General features: G+C 38.4%; 1 protein-coding gene across 1 annotated transcript; it reads left to right on the top strand.

Moving 5' to 3' along the window:
- Positions 1–3154: 3154 nt before the first annotated feature.
- On the top strand, positions 3155–11921 carry LOC140015871 (uncharacterized). The gene is made up of 6 exons (XM_072068699.1): positions 3155–4561; positions 5071–5410; positions 6083–6232; positions 6362–6719; positions 7083–7582; positions 11743–11921. Exons 1-6 carry the CDS (start codon positions 3155–3157, stop codon positions 11919–11921), a joined length of 2934 nt encoding a protein of 977 aa, XP_071924800.1.
- The last annotated feature ends 6805 nt before the right edge of the window (positions 11922–18726 follow it).

The following is an 18726-nucleotide window of genomic DNA, read 5'->3' as shown; positions in this document are numbered from 1 at the left end:
CTCACACCTCACTCGTACCCCCCTGTAAGGAAAACAAATGGCATGGAATGAGCTAAAAGCCCAGTGAGGTTCCAAATAACAAGTTGACCATTATTTAAAAGTACAAGTATCAACGCAGTAAAATAATGAGCATGAAAAGTTCATAAAGTGAACAATACACTTCAAGTAGCAAATTTCAAAATGAATGAGTGTAAAATTCTTTTCTAAAAGAAACAATAATACTACGAATAACAATCTAGATGTAAGGATACCGATGGCTCTCAGGAGCCAAATTCCCATTGCTTCACCAGAGCTTGATCAAGTATTAGTTGACACTCTGTTAACTTTCAAGTAAAGTAACCAATCCAGTAGAACTTCGCTTAACTCCAATCCGTCCACCATTCAACCCCCTTACCGGGCCTGAACACCAACCAAACACTGGTGGTAATACTCGAGTATACCGATTAGTCGAGGAGATAACACTTCACTCGACAACACTAGATACCCATGGTTCGTTATCTAATCGACCAAGCCCTTGCCGGCTCAACTTGATTAACTAGCTAGTGGGGTTTGGGTCCCCAAGAAGTCGATGAGATAACATCTCCAATAGTAATGAGGAGGGGCTCAAGGCTGCTCAAACTTCTAGTGCTCAAGTCATGCAAATACCCAATGGTCCAATTACAAGAGCGCGTGCTAGGAGAATTCAAGAATCACTTCAAGCTCTTGTTTGCACGATTCAAGAACGAGTTGGTGAGGACTTGAGGTCCATTGAAGGGTTACATAATGGAGAAACTACTCTATACACTTTCCTCCAAACGGAAGACCCAAGTGAAGACTAGTCCACAGAGTTCTAGATTGCTAAGTGCTAGATTGCTAAATAGGGTTTTCGTTACCATTATTAGTTTTTGTTAGCATTAATAATTTCGGTCAATTTCCACTTCACTTTGGCCGAATTTTAGAGTCTTAATTTAGCCAATTAGTTGTTAGATATTTTACCCTTAATGAAGGGCAAGGTCGTCCATTGGACCTTCTAGGGTTTGAGTCATGTAAGGCTATATATAGCCTAGGTTTTTCATTCATTAAGGACAATTCAGATTTTATATAACATATTCGTGAGTTTATTCACTCTCTCTTGCTTCAAGAGAATTTCCTTTGGATACTTGAGAATTAATCTCAAGTTGTTCATCGAACTTATCAATCAAGTAGTCTCCTTGATTGTGGCGTTCTTCTAAATATACTTTGGTTCACTAAACTGGCTAGTCTTGGGTTAAGGATTCTCCTTAGTTCGTGGCTCGTGATTCTAGAAGGGTCAAAGTTCCGCAAATCCACTCAACTTGGTGTTCGTCTAGATCCGTCTCACATCAGTTGGTATCCAGAGCTAGTCGACGTCATCAAGTATATCCCGTTGAGGTTCTTTGTTTTTCTCCTTTTCTTTTCTTCGTAAGTTTTCTAGTATTTGTCTTCAATTCTGGTCGTGTCTTTCTTTGTGTCAAGTCCGATTGTTATTACAAAAAAAAAAAAAATTTCTGTCCGCCTTTGTTTGTTCTTGTTGCGTCGTTCTTTGATTTCTTTGCTTCGCATACACTTCGTGCATTACCTGGTTGTGTGATTCTGTCTTGAAGCCTACTTTCAAGTGTAACCGAGCTGTGTTTGAATATTGAAAAAAAAAACAAAACAAAACAAAACAATTTCTGCGACGGCTAGGGTTTCACTTGCAACTAGGGTTTTCCTTGGGCGCAAGTTTCGTGTCAAATCTGTTCCAGCTTTTAGTTGTTACCCAAGTTGTTTTCATTAATCTCCTAAACTGATTTTTGTGGTTAAACTTGTTTGGGGGTTGGAATCTTGAGGAGGGACTACAATAATCTAGGGTTCTTGAGTTTCTTGAACTAATCTTGAAGTCTCGAATTTTTGATAGTTATTGGGGGATTGAAGGAGAACTTTGGTTTAACATTACATTCTGGAATTTTACCCACGAACAGCCGAGTAATTGTGTGTTCTTAGAGTAAAAAAAAAAAAAAAAAAAAAGGGAACAAAGAAAGAGGAATTGCGGGGGTGACAAGAAAGAAAAAGAAATTGTGTTCTTTATTGCCAAGACCTGAATTGCTACACTTTGTTTCTTGAATTTAAGCCGCAAAAACAGAAATCTAAGGCAAAGGAAGGGTTTAAAAATTCTGACCAACTTCTTCTTGAAAATCTTCAGCGCCTTGAGTCTTGATTATTTGTGTCACCTTTTGAGTTTTTTGATCATCTTGATTCTTGAAGACCTGTACCTCTCTTCGCACAAACAGCTTCTTGTACGCTCTTGCATCCATACAGGGCCTCCTTGGTTTAGGAGTAAATTTCTGGGGAGTTTCTTGGGCAAACCGCTTGGGAAATTCTTGTGTAACATCACTTGCATTACCTTGTGACGCCATTGCCTAAGACCAATCTGTCCAATCTGTCCGTGTGTGGTGCACAGGGGAGGGGCCGAATTGCTTGTTCTTTGAGGGGGAATAAGGAACGAAAATTTGGGAGCAAGGAGAGGGGAGTATAGCCGAATTTTATGAAGGATTTTTAGAAGCAAATTCTGGAATTTTGAGAGGATAGTTTCGGGTAGAATAGGAAGCTACCAAATTCTGTTTTACACTTGGTTGACCAGCCGACTTTAGGAAAGGAACAAGGAGAAGGAAATCTGGAAAATTTTAGGAAACAATTCTGTTTTGGTATAGCTGATTTTTGAGGAAGGTTAAGGGGTACAAAATCTGGAATTTTTGGGAACCAATCCTGTTTCCATTTAGCCGACCTTAAGGAACTTTCCAAAAAAAAAATACAACACCTAATTTGTTTTCCAGAAAAATCAATTAGGAAAATTAAGGAAACACTTGGGAAACTCCATCATTGTATTTGGATATTCCTCGTTTCATTCCTTATCAAAATCAGTCCTCATTTCATTCCGTTTCTACTTTTGTTTCTTGTTACTTTGCTACAATTGGGAGCCACCTGATTAAGGTTTGATTGAATTTCCTTGAGAAATTTCTGATTTCTTCAAAGGGAACCACCAAGTGGCTTGAGGGGTGAATTGGTAAGAGCATTAGAGGGACTTCACACTTGAGTAAAAACACGAGAGGAGTGAAACACTTAAGAGAGCAAGTGAGACCTTTTCTACTAACAATTTGTCAAGTTTTGCAGGTTCACCATGTCTCAGGAAAATGAACTTACCATTGCTCAGTTATCACTTAAAATGGATGCTATGTCGAAGGAAATGCAGAGGAGACTGGACCAACGACTGGAAACGATCCATGAGCAGATTGATCACCTAAGTTCATCTAGGGCTTCATCTAGGAAATATAAAGGAAAATCCGCCCTGGATGAATCTAGTGACTCCAACGCCGAATCGGACCGTGAGACCTACGGACAAGGGAGGCCGAAGAGAAACACAAGAGCAATTGGTGATGCAATCAAAGGGATTAAGGTGAAGATTCCTCCATTCCAAGGCAAATCCGATCCGGCTACATACCTTGAATGGGAGAGTCGGGTAGAACTCGTATTCGATTGTAATGACTACACCGATGCACAAAAATTGAGACTTGCCATAGTAGAGTTCACCGACTATGCCATTGTTTGGTGGGAACAAATGGCTACCAGCAGGAGAAGGTGTGGCGAACCACCTATCACCACTTGGACTGAGCTCAAGCGACTTATGAAGAAGCGATTTGTACCAAGTCACTACCATAGAGACTTGTACCAAAAATATCAAACCTTGACACAAGGTCAACGCTCAGTTGAGGACTACTACAAGGACATGGAAATCTCCATGTTAAGAGCTGATATTCAAGAAGATCGAGAGGCTACAATGGCAAGATTTCTCAGTGGTCTAAGGGCTGAAATAGCCGACCAACTTGAGCTTCAATACTATGTGGAGATTGATGATATGGTGGACAAGGCTATCAAAATTGAGCAGAGACTCAAGCGGGGGGGAACCACCACCAGAAATTATAGCACTAATCCACATCCATCTACTCGACCATTCCAGCCCAGGAGGGAGGAGCGAAGCCCAAACGCTTGGAATTCCCAAAAGCCAAAACAAGACCAAGGGTCAAGCTCACGACCACCTTTTGCCAAAACCGACTCCAAGGTTGTTTCCAAGCCACCATTCGAAACTTCAAAACCTAGGAGTCGTGACACCAAATGTTGGAGATGTCAAGGAGTTGGACATATTGCAAGCCAATGTCCAAACCCAAGGGCCATGCTTGTCCTACCAAATGGAGACATTGTCACTGATGATGAGGAGGAGGATTACAAAGACATGCCTCCCTTGGTTGAAGATGCGATAGAGGAAGATGAGATAGAGGAAGTTCCAACTCAAGACAAGGTTGGATTGGTAGCAAGAAGGGCACTAGCTGCTCAAGCTAGTAAAGATGAACTTCAACGTGACAACATATTCTACACTAGGTGCCATGTGACCAATAAGGTATGCAGCTTGGTGATCGATCCCGGAAGTTGCACTAATGTTGCTAGTGCATTGATGGTGGAGAAACTCAACTTGCCAACTAGTGACCACCCCCGTCCCTACAAACTCCAGTGGTTAAACAACAGTGGGGAGGTACGTGTGCACAAACAAGTTTTGGTTACTTTTCGCATTGGTAGGTATGAAGATGATGTTATGTGTGATGTAGTACCAATGCAAGCTGCACATATACTCTTAGGTCGTCCTTGGTAATTTGACAAAAGAGTCACTTTTGATGGTTTCTTGAACAAATACTCTTTCATGCATAATTGTAAAAAGATTACACTTGCACCTCTTACACCTCAACAAGTGCATGAGGATCAAGTTAGTCTCCAAAAAGAGTATGACTTGCATACTACCACTAAGAAGGACAACACCAAAACTAAGAAATTGGTATTGGCCGATCCTTCCTCAAGCAAATTGGATCCCTCTCATTCGGCCTTTGAGCCCACACGGGAGAGAAAATCAGCATGCTTGCCAAGGTAAAAGATGTGAGAAAGGCCTTGTACTCTAACCAGGTTTTATTTATTTTATTTTGCAAAGGGTCCTTATTCACTAATACTCCTGATGCTTCTTTGCCTAGTAGTATTACTAACCTTTTACAGGAGTATCAAGACGTCTTTCCTGAGGATATACCTACTGGTTTGCCTCCATTAAGGGGAATTGAACATCAAATTGATTTCATTCCTGGATCTTCCCTTCCAAACAAGGCACCATATAGAACCAATCCTGAGGAAACCAAGGAGCAACAACGACAAGTGGAGGAATTGCTTAGTAAGGGTTGGATTCAAGAGAGTCTAAGCCCTTGTGCTGTACCAGTTCTACTTGTTCCAAAGAAAGATGGTGGGTGGAGAATGTGCACTGATTGTCGGGCAATTAATGCCATCACGGTAAAGTACCGCCATCCTATACCTCGTTTGGATGACATGCTTGATGAATTGCATGGTGCTATCATTTTTACTACGATTGATTTGAAGAGTGGTTACCATCAAATTCGCATGAAAGCAGGGGATGAATGGAAAACTGCATTTAAAACAAAACATGGACTTTTTGAGTGGTTGGTCATGCCTTTTGGGCTAACCAATGCGCCAAGTACTTTTATGAGACTCATGAACCATGTTTTACGCTCCTTCATTGGTAAATTTGTGGTTGTCTACTTTGATGACATTTTGATCTATAGTAAGAATCTAGATGAGCATGTTGTGCATTTACAAATGGTCCTCGATGCACTTCGCAAGGCAAGCCTCTACGCTAACCTTAAGAAGTGTACATTTTGCACAAACCAATTGGTTTTCCTAGGCTATGTTGTTAGTGAGCAGGGAATTCATGTTGATCAAGAAAAGGTGAAGGCTATTAATGAATGGCCAACCCCTACCAATGTAAGTGAGGTGAGAAGTTTTCATGGCTTGGCAAGCTTCTATAGGCGTTTTGTCAAGGATTTTAGCACAATTGCTGCACCACTTACATCCATTATCAAGAAAGATGTGCAATTTCATTGGGGAGAGGAACAAGCTAAGTCTTTCCAATTACTTAAACACAAGCTCACACATGCACCTGTTCTTAGTTTACCTAATTTTGACAAAGCTTTTGAAGTAGAGTGTGATGCTTCTGGTATAGGTATTGGAGCTGTTCTACTCCAAGAGGGTCGCCCGGTTGCCTACTTTAGCGAGAAGTTGAATGGGGCTGCTCTCAACTACTCAACCTATGATAAGGAACTAATGGCCTTGGTACGGGCTCTCCAAACATGGCAACATTACCTACGCCCTCGTGAGTTTGTCTTGCACACCGACCATGAGTCGTTCAAGCATATCAAATCCCAAGACAAGTTGAGTAAGTGACATGCACGATGGATTACATTCATTGACAGTTTTACCTTTGTGATCAAATACAAGGCAGGTAAGACGAATGTAGTGGCTGATGCACTCTCGAGAAGGCATACCCTTATCACTACATTAGATGCTAAGTTGCTTGGGTTTGAATTCCTTAAAGAATTTTATGCAACTGACTCAGATTTTGGTGAGATTTTTAACTCTTTGCCACGACACTCTCGTGAGCATTATTTCATCTCTCAGGGGTTCTTATACTACAAAGACAAGCTTTGCATTCCCAAGAGCTCCATGCGCAAGCTCCTAGTAAGGGAAGCTCATGGAGGTGGTTTAATGGGGCATTTTGGCATTGCCAAGACCTTGATGACTCTCCAAGAGCATTTCTTCTGGCCCCGCATGAGGAGTGACGTGGAAAGGCACATTGAAAGGTGTGTGACTTGTCACCAAGCAAAATCAAAGGTACACCCTTATGGTCTCTATACACCTTTGCCTTTTCCACATGCACCATGGGTTGATCTGTCGATGGATTTTGTGCTTGGTCTACCTAGGACTAGAAAAGGACATGATTCAATCTATGTGGTAGTTGACCGCTTTTCCAAAATGGCTCATTTTATTCCTTGTCTCAAAATAGATGATGCTAAGCATGTTGCAGATTTATTCTTTCGTGAGATAGTTAGATTACATGGCATGCCTCGCACTATTGTTTCTGATAGGGACGCCAAATTCCTTTGTTATTTTTGGAAAACTTTGTGGTGTAAACTAGGTACTAAATTGCTATTTTCTACTTCTAGCCACCCACAAACTGATGGTCAAACCGAAGTGGTTAATAGGACTTTATCCACCCTATTGCATGCCATTATTAAAAAGAACATTAAATCTTGGGAAGACTGCTTACCACATGTGGAATTTGCTTACAATCGCACTGTTCATTCTGCTACACATTATTCGCCGTTTGAAATTGTGTATGGCTTTAACCCTCTCACACCTTTGGATTTAACTCCTTTACCTGTTCATGAGAGAGTTAACTTGGATGGTAAGAACAAAGCTGCATATGTACGTGAGCTACACACTAAGGTGCGAGCCAACATCGAGAAGCGTACACTTCAATACATCCAAAGTGCCAACAAGAGGCGCCGCAAGATGGTCTTTGAGCCTGGCGATTGGGTATGGATACACATGCGCAAAGAGAGGTTCCCAGTCAAAAGGCGTAATAAGCTACTTCCATGGGGAGATGGTCCATTACAAGTCCTGGAGCGTATAAATGACAATGCCTACAAACTTGAACTTCCAGGTGAGTATGGGGTACATGCTACTTTTAATGTATCTGACTTGAGTCCTTTTCATGCAGACGATGAGTTTGATTTGAGGACAAATCGCCTTCAAGAGGAGGGGACTAATGAGGAGGGGCTCAAGGCTGCTCAAACTTCTAGTGCTCAAGTCATGCAAATACCCAATGGTCCAATTACAAGAGCGCGTGCTAGGAGAATTCAAGAATCACTTCAAGCTCTTGTTTGCACGATTCAAGAACGAGTTGGTGAGGACTTGAGGTCCATTGAAGGGTTACATAATGGAGAAACTACTCTATACACTTTCCTCCAAACGGAAGACCCAAGTGAAGACTAGTCCACAGAGTTCTAGATTGCTAAGTGCTAGATTGCTAAATAGGGTTTTCGTTACCATTATTAGTTTTTGTTAGCATTAATAATTTCGGTCAATTTCCACTTCACTTTGGCCGAATTTTAGAGTCTTAATTTAGCCAATTAGTTGTTAGATATTTTACCCTTAATGAAGGGCAAGGTCGTCCATTGGACCTTCTAGGGTTTGAGTCATGTAAGGCTATATATAGCCTAGGTTTTTCATTCATTAAGGACAATTCAGATTTTATATAACATATTCGTGAGTTTATTCACTCTCTCTTGCTTCAAGAGAATTTCCTTTGGATACTTGAGAATTAATCTCAAGTTGTTCATCGAACTTATCAATCAAGTAGTCTCCTTGATTGTGGCGTTCTTCTAAATATACTTTGGTTCACTAAACTGGCTAGTCTTGGGTTAAGGATTCTCCTTAGTTCGTGGCTCGTGATTCTAGAAGGGTCAAAGTTCCGCAAATCCACTCAACTTGGTGTTCGTCTAGATCCGTCTCACATCAAATAGGTTGAATCAAAATAAAAATACGGAGACGAGAATGAGAGGCACCTCCCACTCACATTGAGTGTGGTACATGCTGCCGCTTAGCACTTATAAGTCAAGTACAAGTATATCAAGTCAATTGCAACAATAAACAAGTATATATCATGTTAGGGCAAGTGCGATAAAGTACATTCTTGCCCGATCAAACAAATTACATATCATTAAATCATATTGGTCAAGTATTGAAAACAAGTGTCCAGTTCAATCAAGTATTTGGAAGCACTCACCAAAGATTTAGTGCTTCTTCGATTCACGTTCAGGTATTGCTCCTTGTGCGGAGTTCAAATTTGAGATAAAATATCATTTAAGAGTTGGAAATCAACTAGGGCTCAAACTTAAGAGTTTCGCTCAAACTTGAGTTTCGCTTATAACTTGAGTTATAAATATCAAAAATTGATATAACTTGGCTTGTTAAAAACTAGATTTCAAATGCTAAGAATCTTTAGAAGACATCTCAAAGAGATTTAGTTCATAAGTTGGTCCAAATTGAGCCATAAGTTACTACAACATTCCTATGTTTACTTGTGCAGGGCAGAATTTTCAGTCAAATTTGCCAATTTCCTAGAATTTATAAACATGGAATCAAACTCTAAATTTTACACCGTAGGAATCCCTCTGAGTCTAGTTTCAAACGCAATAAATAGAACTCAATTCCGACTTTCCTATACGAAGTTATAGCCAATTTCCCAAAATTGCACAGAGCCTCCTACGAAAATTCTAGATTTTCTAACAACTTGAGATTATGAAACTTTTCTTAACAAAATTCACTCTCTTGACACAAATTCAACCATTAAAGCAACCAAGTATCAAACGTAAGTGAGTTCACATAAAGGTTATAAAGAAAAGTAAAATTTCGAGGTCTCACAGTTTAACAAACCAAATTGAACAAGGATTTATGTAACCAGATTTTGGCAACAATCCAAGTCAAATTAAGTTTGCAAATTCAAGAATATTTTCTTGTTTCCAAATTCAAGACTATGATCCCTCCAATAACTTGTTTCTTTCTTTTTTTTTAGAGATCAAGTTTTTTTTCTCATTTTCTTTTTCTTTCAATTCAAATCAAGAAACAAAAATAGCCGCAATTCCAAGTTCAAGAAGATGAACTAGGGTTTCAAGAATTTGTTCAACTTTGTATCAAAATTTTCAAAAACCCACCATGCGATCCAAGAACTTCAAGAAATTACCAATCCAACTACAAGACTCAAGAACAACAAGAAACAAACACAAGGTATGAAAAAAAAAATTCGCATGAACAATATTGCTATAGTACTTCAGATGAATAGTAACGATACAGTGAACAGTATCGCTACAGTAGTGATGACCAGTACACAATGCTATAGTAGCTTTTTTTTTAAAAAACTCAAACAACGAATATGATCAAGGGAGACAAACGACACAAGGAAAAAATAAGAACCAAACGAGTGACACAAGATAATCACAAGATATTCAAACCCTAGAATGATGAACAAGTTTTTTTTTTTTATTAAGAAGAATTAGGGTTTGGTAGCAAAACAAAGAGGAAAATAAGAAAAGAAAAAGATATTAACTTGGATCAAGAACCGAATCTCTGATATCAACTGATGCAAACTCGATTTGACTCACTTTGTATCGAGGGACATTCCTAAGGAACAAGAAAAAAGAAAAATCTCAATTTTCATTCATAATTGTCTCACTCCTGAAAATATCATAAGCTTGGCTATTTATAACCTTACAAGACTCAAAAACCTAATCTAAGTTGGAAACAATACAAGTTTTCTTATTTGACTTGACTTCTAAACTTGACATTGCTTCTTAAACAAATTTGAAAACAATTAACTACTTTCCTAAAACTCTAACACAACTAGAATAGCAAATTAACTAACTCAAATTGGTTTAACTATGGTCAGCATGACTTTAGCCTTTATTACCCTTACTAACGACTCAAAAATAACTCAAGACTAACTTTAATTAACTAACAATTATTGCTGAAAACTTAATTAAATAAACAATAACAAGAAATAAGTATGACACAGGTTTGGATCTTCAATGATTCTTGAATTCAATTGCGTCATCAACCATCATTAGAATGTGAAGACTTGTAAAATGAATTTCCATGGAATTGAAGGGGATCCGGATCTTCATGTTCTCAACTCTCTAAGTTTCCAAATTTCTGCAGAGTCAATGTCTTATTAATTCTAGCCATTTGTTTCTTTTATTCTTGTATAATTTCATCCATCTTTTGAGTTATTTCTAAGTTTATTTGAGTCAAGTCTCATCCAGTCATAGCCATTCGTCTTGAACTCCTAGCCATTATCATTGTGTTGATTGAATTGTTAAGTCTTATTGATCAATTGTGAGCAAATTCATATTGTCTCAAGGGTTGTTGTAGACACCAAATTTTTTATTTTAACCTTTATTTGTTTAATGAATGTAATTTTAAGTTTATTTGTTTCAATTTTAGGGTTTTTACTTTATTTTGTTTTATTTTATTTATTTTTTGTCTTTATAAGAAATTTCAGAAAATTTTAAAAAAAAGAAGAAGAGAAAAGGAAAGTAAAAAAAGAAAAAATTTAAAAAAAATTACAATTGACAAGCATGCATTGGGACAAGTGTCCCTTTGAGGTACTAGACAACAAGGCACCTAAAGTATTAAGGGGTAGACACTTGGATGACCAAGAGGGAGGGGGAAAGAAAAAGGGGTTTTGTTTGGAGGCTAGAGGAAAAAGAGAAAAAAAAAGAAGAAACAAAAAGAGAACGGCTGGACAAAAGAATGGGGGGACGGCTGAAACAGAAAAAAAACAGAGAAGAGTCGAGAAGGGTTGGGGGGCTGAAAAGAAAGAAAAACAGAAAAAGAGAGGGGCGTGGCGGAGGAGCTTGAGAAAATCAGAGGAAAAGAGAGGGAGCAAAAAGGGAGGATTGGAGTAACGGCTTGGGTTTAGGAAGGGTAGAAAGAGCCGAGAGGGAAGGGGGTAAAGAAAAAAGGAGGCTTATGGTGAGAAGAGAGAACTAGAGAGGGGCGGCTGGAAAAAAGGGAGAGCTTCGTGAGGCAGGGGAGTTTTGTCTAGGGGGGCGGCGCAACAAGGAAGAGGAAGGAAAAGACTATCGGGCAAGAAAACAAGAGAAGGGAGAGGGCAACAAAATGAAAGGAAAGAAAAACGCAAGGGGAAAAACAGAGAGGGGAGGCTTCGGCTTCAATGATCGGCGAGGAGAAGAGTTTCCAACCACCACAGCAACCATCTCAACTCCATCCGCTGCCTGCCTAGACTCTTCCTCATGCTATCAGCCCAAGCCGCCATTGACCCGCATCCGCCGCCGCTGCTGTCCGTCATTTCAACTCCCGCCGCCACCGAAGCCATCAAAGCAGTCGGGGCTTCTGCTGCCACCTTCACCAAGCCGGCTACCATCAGCGCTTCCAGAGCCTCTCATCAACTGCTTCTTCATCTGCTTCTCTTCCGTGGATGACTTGAGCAGTGACGGCAGCGGAGGTTTACAATTCACCAAGTTGTTACCACCTCATCGGATATCCATCACCATTCGTTGCCGATCCTCACTGAGCGTATGCTGTGAGTCCACTTCCCCCTTTCAAATTTTGGTTTTCTTTTTAAGCTTAGGCCCATAAAACTCTCAAAAGAGAATGGCTTATTGTGATTGTTATGTTGATTGTGCGCAAATTTGAGCATACATGATTTCTGTGTTGATTGGGGCTGAACGTCTTTATGTTTCTTACCAATTTTGGGTGCTGATTTACGTCAAATTGAGCAAAAAATTTGATGAAATTTCCATGCGTTTCACCTGTTTGTTAAAATGCCCGAATGAAATTTTTGAACCCAAAAGGATAAGTATTGTGTATTTTCTGTATGCGTTCAACCTGGCTAGCCCAGAACTGGCCAGAATCTGCACGTTTGATTAGTGGGGGAAGGAAGAAAGGCCATGATTTTTTTAGTTGAGTTGTTACATTCTTGTTGTTGCATGTTGTGATGTTTTTGTGCAATTTTTGCCATGTAAAGCTGTTGAAGCTTAGAGCTTCGTCAGTTGCAGCAAGTGGAAGGAAGTAGAAAGTCTTCCTGATTTGCATGACCTTCATTTCTGTTTGAATTGAAGTCTATCATCAGGTTGATGATTTTTAGCTACCGGCCCTTAAAGTGCATGAAATAAAAAGGGGATTTTCGCTATTTTCTTGCACTTCATTTGCATTTTCGCAGCCCGAATCTACCTTGTTCTTGTAATGCCCCATCTAACACTTTTAGCTTCCTGTCTGTTTCTGCATTTGAAGAAGGTTGAATGTTATTTCTATTGGACTGAGATATTGCAGCAATATATACAGAATCTTTTCTTTCCTTGATTTTCTGGTCGAGTCTTAGTAGATGTCCAAGTCACATTTGCTGTGTTTGTTACTGGAAGTTGTTGAGGTTCCAAAGCTTCATGAGCTTATCACTCTTGTTGTGACCTGTTCTCATTTGCTACTTGGATTGTGTTGCCCATGTGCCAGTTAAGAACATAATAAAAGATGAATTGCAACAATACTGTGAATCCATTGTAACTATCTGCATTAAAAGGAAAAGGACTCCAGCTGCTCTAAATGAAGTTTTGGCTGGATTCCTTTGCTGCATTTTGCTGCTTTGTCTTTGTTTTCTTGGCTCGGTTTCTGTTCGAGGGATTCACCAAAGCTGAACCACCATATTTGAGTTGAGAATTCGTGGAGTTACATGAATTTGAGTTGATAAACAATGAGTGTTGGGCAATGTTTTGAGGAATTTGGTTTGAAGTTTTCTGCCGAAAGCTTCATAAGTTTGTGAAACTTTGTTGCAGAAGTGTTTCTCCATTCCTTCATTAATTGTTTGCAAGTCTTGCTTCTCTGTCATGTTTGTCTTGGACAATTCGTTTGCTGAACATGCTTTGCTTCAATTGATGAATCTTTGGCATTTGATTATAGAAATAAAATATATGAAGTGCATGTTCTCGTTGGTATGAGATTTTGCCTGGTACGGTTCATAGATGTTGAAACTCAAAAAATAGCAGAAGACTTTGTGTGCGTGCATGAAAAATAAAAGGAAAATTGCGCTTTGACCCCTAAGTCTCCCTTTGTTTCACTAGGGCCCAAATAGATTAAAAATCAATCAAATTGCCCCCTCAAACTTTCTTTTTCCTTTCAATTGGATCCTAATCTGGTGAATCAGGGACTGTTTAGTTATTTAAATGTTTTTTAATGGTTCAACTTCATGTTTATCTGGTTATTTGAGATGCCTTGACCCTTTCTTTGTTTTTTGGAGGGTTTTGAAGCTAATATTTCCTTCATTTCATTACCATTGCAAGGGAGGTAACCTCTATCTCCTTGATTTTATTTCTCCTACGTGCTCCTATCTGTTTTGTGTGAATATGCATGCTTTAACTCGCTTTTCATTTTATGTTTAATTGCCTGTTTCGCTTTCTTTTTATTTCGCCTTTTTAATTGGCAAGTCATTTTGAGGGCATTTGAACCCCAATTTGTAATAGCTCGGTCTTGGCGCCTCTCTTGAAGACATGTTTTAGCTAGCCAATGTAATAGTTAGGATTTGCTTTTCTAAGTCTTCCCCTCTTTAGATTGTAGTAGGCATCCCCCCTTTGTAATAGATAGGGCTTATGTGCTATGTGCTTGTGTGTGCCTATGTGTTTATCATTTTCCTAGGCCTTTGCATCTAGATATGCATGCTTATGTGTTATGTGAATTACGTGCTCACATGCTTACTTGCTTTAACTATGCCTACTTACTTGTATATATATGGTGAATGCAAATGCACGTTGCCATGGCTAGTCCAATGCTAGTCATGGCCTTCCCCTCGAGCCCTCACAAGTCCAATGCTTGTGAGAGAGCGTTAGATATGGGCTAGTCCAATGCTAGACTCTTAGGAACCCTCCGACGCTAGATCATGTTTGTATGACTACATTACATTCTCATGCATATTCTTTCACTTTTTAGGGTCTTTTATCATTTTGCATGACATCCCTCCGTATACGTATATCCCTTCCCCCATATTTTCTCTTATATGTATATTCCTTACCCCCTTTGTATGAAACATGACATTAGACTTGCATTTCATCTAAGTATTAGAATTAGGTTAGATCATTCACTTGGTTAGATAGGGAACCCCTTAAATATGGGATATGGACGAGTTTGGCTTTCTAAGCCTTAGCACGCTCGTATTCCCTCTATTAAAGGAAACATTGAAAGTCACGAGTATAAGTCCCCGCACCCATTATGATGCATTCCTTTAGGTCATACACATTTGTACATCATTATTTTCTTTACTTTTTCTTTCTTTCGAGTCTCATGATTTGCATTGTTCGTGACTTCTTCGAAGAGTCTTCATTGGGCATTACAAATCAATGTGATTGGTACCAAGTAAGTTTTGAAGATACATTTCGACCCCCCGATACCCTCCTAGGTCTAGAGTTTTGCATTCATATAGTCATCCAAATGTAATAAATCATTAGGTTGAAATCAAAAAACCTTTGACTAAATCGCGCAACTAGCTTTGGCTAGGTCGAAGGGGTGCCTTGGATTTTTATCCTTGCCTTCCCCTTGGTCAAATGTGACTCCCGAACCTTTCCTTTGATTTTCGTAGACTAGGAGTCGTTTAAAAGGAGTTTTTTCTACTTTTTCCTTTGAAAATTCATTTTTTGGTGATTTGGTACACCTTAACTCTATACCAAGTGGCGACTCCAATTTTTTTTGAAAACCCTTTTTAAACTATCATTTTGGGTCAAATCGTCGCATTTTCAAGTCCCATCTAGACCCACATATTTTTCTTCATTTTTCTTTGTAAATCAAAAATTCATTTTTTAAACAAAAATTCACCTTTTAAAACCATTTATTTTTCTTATGGGGTGCGACAGTTGGCGACTCCACTAGGGACTTAGAGAGTCCGAGCAAATTTGATGTAGTCAATCTTTTTCTTCTTTTAACCTTTTCATATATCGCATTTGGATATTTAGGATTGCATTTTTTCCTTTTATAGGATTTTTTTGCATTTCGCGCGTATCAACTCGCTCCCTCACACATTTGCATACGATTGATTTGATGGATGGATGGTTTATTTATGTGATCCCGCGTTTTGCATTGCATTTGGGTGGGGGAACATTACCCTAGAGCCTCGCATTGGTTCTTGATCCCTCCCCTCAAAATAGGAAGCACTTCATACGTGCATGTATAGTTTTATTTACCTTATTTTTTCTCTTTTTCGTGGGCGCCATCCCACACCTCCTTGTAGGATTAGGATCGATTGCCTTGGATAGGCGGATGGCGTGCACTACTCCCATAGCGCTACCTAAGGGATCACTCGAGCCACCAATCGAAGCCCCTGGGAGTGATGACCCTTCGCCTTTAGGTCTGAAGGCTTGAGAGCTGAAGCCTTATTGAGTCTAGATGCATTAGTGAGCCAAATCTCATGCATCCATATTAGAATTACCTAGGGTAGAGTTGACCTTACCCTACTAAGGACACTATGCACGAGGGGAGGGATCCCACCCTTTTTCCTTACTTATCTTTGTTGCTTTTTATATCATCTAATTGTCCAACGTGTTATGTGATTATGTGTTGAACTGACATTTCATTGTCTCTTGTCTTTTTCATTCACAAACGTTAGGAAATAAGAGGTCTGGCATGATCCTCTTTTAGGACCTACCCTTATAGATAGGCTATTGCACGTTTAGAAATTTTGGTATATTTCATTCGTAAATTAATAATAGCACATTATTTTAGGCCTACCCTGGCGTATAAAGGGTTCCTTAGGTCACATTTTTCATTTAAATCGCATGTTTTATTGCTTTAATAAACTGGCATCATGCATCCACCTTAAAAGGGAATGCCATTTAGGGGATCCTGTACTATGAATAAACCGCCCTGTATCTCGGATATATAATCCAATGAGACTTGCACGTTTACATTTTGTACCATCCGAAGGGGTAGTGCACAAGGTAAGGTAGGATCCGATCATTTTCATAAAGTGATTTTTGGAATATGAGCGTCTAATAATCACTTTTTGGCCGTTTTAACATAATTAGTAAGCAGTCCTTGCGTAAAGGACAATAACTCGAAGTAGTTCACAAATGATTCCTCATTGTTGAGACGATAAATATATTGAGGCCAAATCTTGATATTAGAAGGCTCATAGACTAATGCATCGCAATAAATTTTTGAAACTACCAATAAGCCGTCAATTCCATTCAATCCATTGGACCTTTTTATTCATCAATTTCATCCAATCCATTTTATCAATTTGTTCAATTTTAGGGCAACTTAGTCGTTTTTGAATTCATTTGACTAGTTTACCTATTTTAAGGCAATCTAGCCGATTTTGAATAGATCACCAATTTCATTCAATTCATCTGATTAGTGTTTAGGGCAATCTTATCGATTTTGAATAAATTATCAATTTCGTCCGATCCATTTGACCAGTTTACCTATTTTTAGGGCAATTCGATCGATTTTTCATCATTTCACTCGATCTATTTGCTCAATCGATTTCATTCAATTCATTTGATTAGTTTAATTCATTTTCAGGGTTATCCATTCAATTTTTAATAAATAATCAAATTTCATTCAATGCATTTGACCATTTTACCCTTTTTAAGGTGATCCGGTCCATTTTTGAATAAATCATCAATTTCAATCAATTCATTAGACCAATACTCTTTTTGAGTGATCTGGTCAATTTTTGAATAAATCATCAATTTCAATCAATTCATTTGACCAATACCCCTTTTGGGTGATCTGGTCGATGTTTGAATAAACCATCAATTTCATTCAATTCATTTGACCAATTTACCCTTTTGGGTGATTTGGTCGATTTTTTAATAAATCATCAATTTCGATCAATTCATTTGACCAATTTACCCTTTTTGGGTGATCTGGTCGATTTTTTTTGAATCAAATTTCATTCAATACATTTGACCATTTTACCCTTTTTAAGGTATTCTAGTCAATTTTGAATAAACCATCAATTTCATTCTCTCTATTTGATTTGTTTATTCCCTTTCTGGGTTTAAGTTTAAGGTTCACTGAATAAATTAGTCAAGACATTGCCATCCTTTCAAGAGTAAGCTCTCTTTCACATATCATATGTTGATCAAAGCAAGCAATCCATTCAGACTTTGTCCTCATTTTTCAAACCAAATGTCTCTTTTCGCTCCAATTGGCCAAATTTTTTCAAATCATTTTTTTACTCAATGAGTTGATCGGATCCATCAGGTATGGTATGGTGCCTACCCTAGAGGATTACATTTTCATGCTAGGGCTACCCTTGGCACAAAAAGGGCTCCCCCATAGGACATGCATACCGATTTTACAATTTGGCTTACTAACTCTGGGTATTTTTCTTTTATTTTTCCCCCCTGCACTCATAAAAAAATATTTTAATAAGGTGAAAATATTTTTTCATATCTGATAACACTTTTGATCTAATAAAGTTTAAAAATTACAAGTATTACTTGATTCTTGAACGGACCCTACAATAAAAACATGAAGGATCTATTTGGAAGCGCTAGGCTAAAGCCTCTAAGAGTCTTCATCATTACTTCTCAAAGAAAAGAAAAATTCTATTCCGAAAAGGAGGCAAACAAGTGTATATATGTGGAGCTCTTTAGAAGTTTTTCTCTTTTCATTTATATTATAATTGAACAAGAAATTTTGTTTTAAACTTTTTCAGCAATAAAGTTTTAGACAATTATTGTTTTGTATATAATCATGTACGTTTCATTCTTTTGCTCATCAGAGATTTCATGATGAATTTTAGGAAATAAAGCTAAATTGAGATTTTCTCAACCTCCAGCCTGAAATTTCACGAGTGTATGCTTTCTAAAATTCTTATGTACACTCAATTGGTAATCCGAGTTATACAATAAGGGTGCTCAGAGTTTAAAAGAAAAAAGAAGGTGAGCGGTCACTCAAAAGACCCAATGAGATACCTTTTCTCCTTCACTTAACCCCAAAATAAAATCAGCCACATTGATTGATAAATTACAAATTGGGGTAATCTTTGCTCGAAAAATGTCTATTGTGTCTAATTATATTCAATTCGCATCTAAGTGAAAGCAAAAATGTGCATTATCCTTGTTTATGTTGGAAATTTGGAATGATACTTCGAGCGTTCGTTTCTCTACCCATACAGATTTCATCATTTGCCCTCCCATTTGAGCCTTTAAAAGAATAATTTCGTTTCAAATAAGAGTCTTAATGATCATTACCCTACATTAAAAATTTCTTAGATATCAATAAGGGAGTGGATTTTCA

Source organism: Coffea arabica, chromosome 10c (genome assembly GCF_036785885.1).
Source record: "Coffea arabica cultivar ET-39 chromosome 10c, Coffea Arabica ET-39 HiFi, whole genome shotgun sequence".
Taxonomy (NCBI): Eukaryota; Viridiplantae; Streptophyta; class Magnoliopsida; order Gentianales; family Rubiaceae; genus Coffea; species Coffea arabica.
The sequence above is the reverse complement of the archived record's forward strand: the minus strand, read 5'-3'. Positions and strand labels throughout refer to the sequence as shown.

Excerpts from the sequence above, each read along its gene's own strand:
- LOC140015871 (XM_072068699.1), top strand. The coding sequence starts at position 3,155 with ATGTCTCAGGAAAATGAACTTACCATTGCTCAGTTATCACTTAAAATG. Across the intron at positions 5,411-6,082 it reads CATGCTTGATGAATTGCATG|GTATTGGAGCTGTTCTACTC; the intron begins GTGCTATCATTT and ends CTTCTGGTATAG. Across the intron at positions 6,720-7,082 it reads GTGGAAAGGCACATTGAAAG|CCACCCACAAACTGATGGTC; the intron begins GTGTGTGACTTG and ends TTCTACTTCTAG.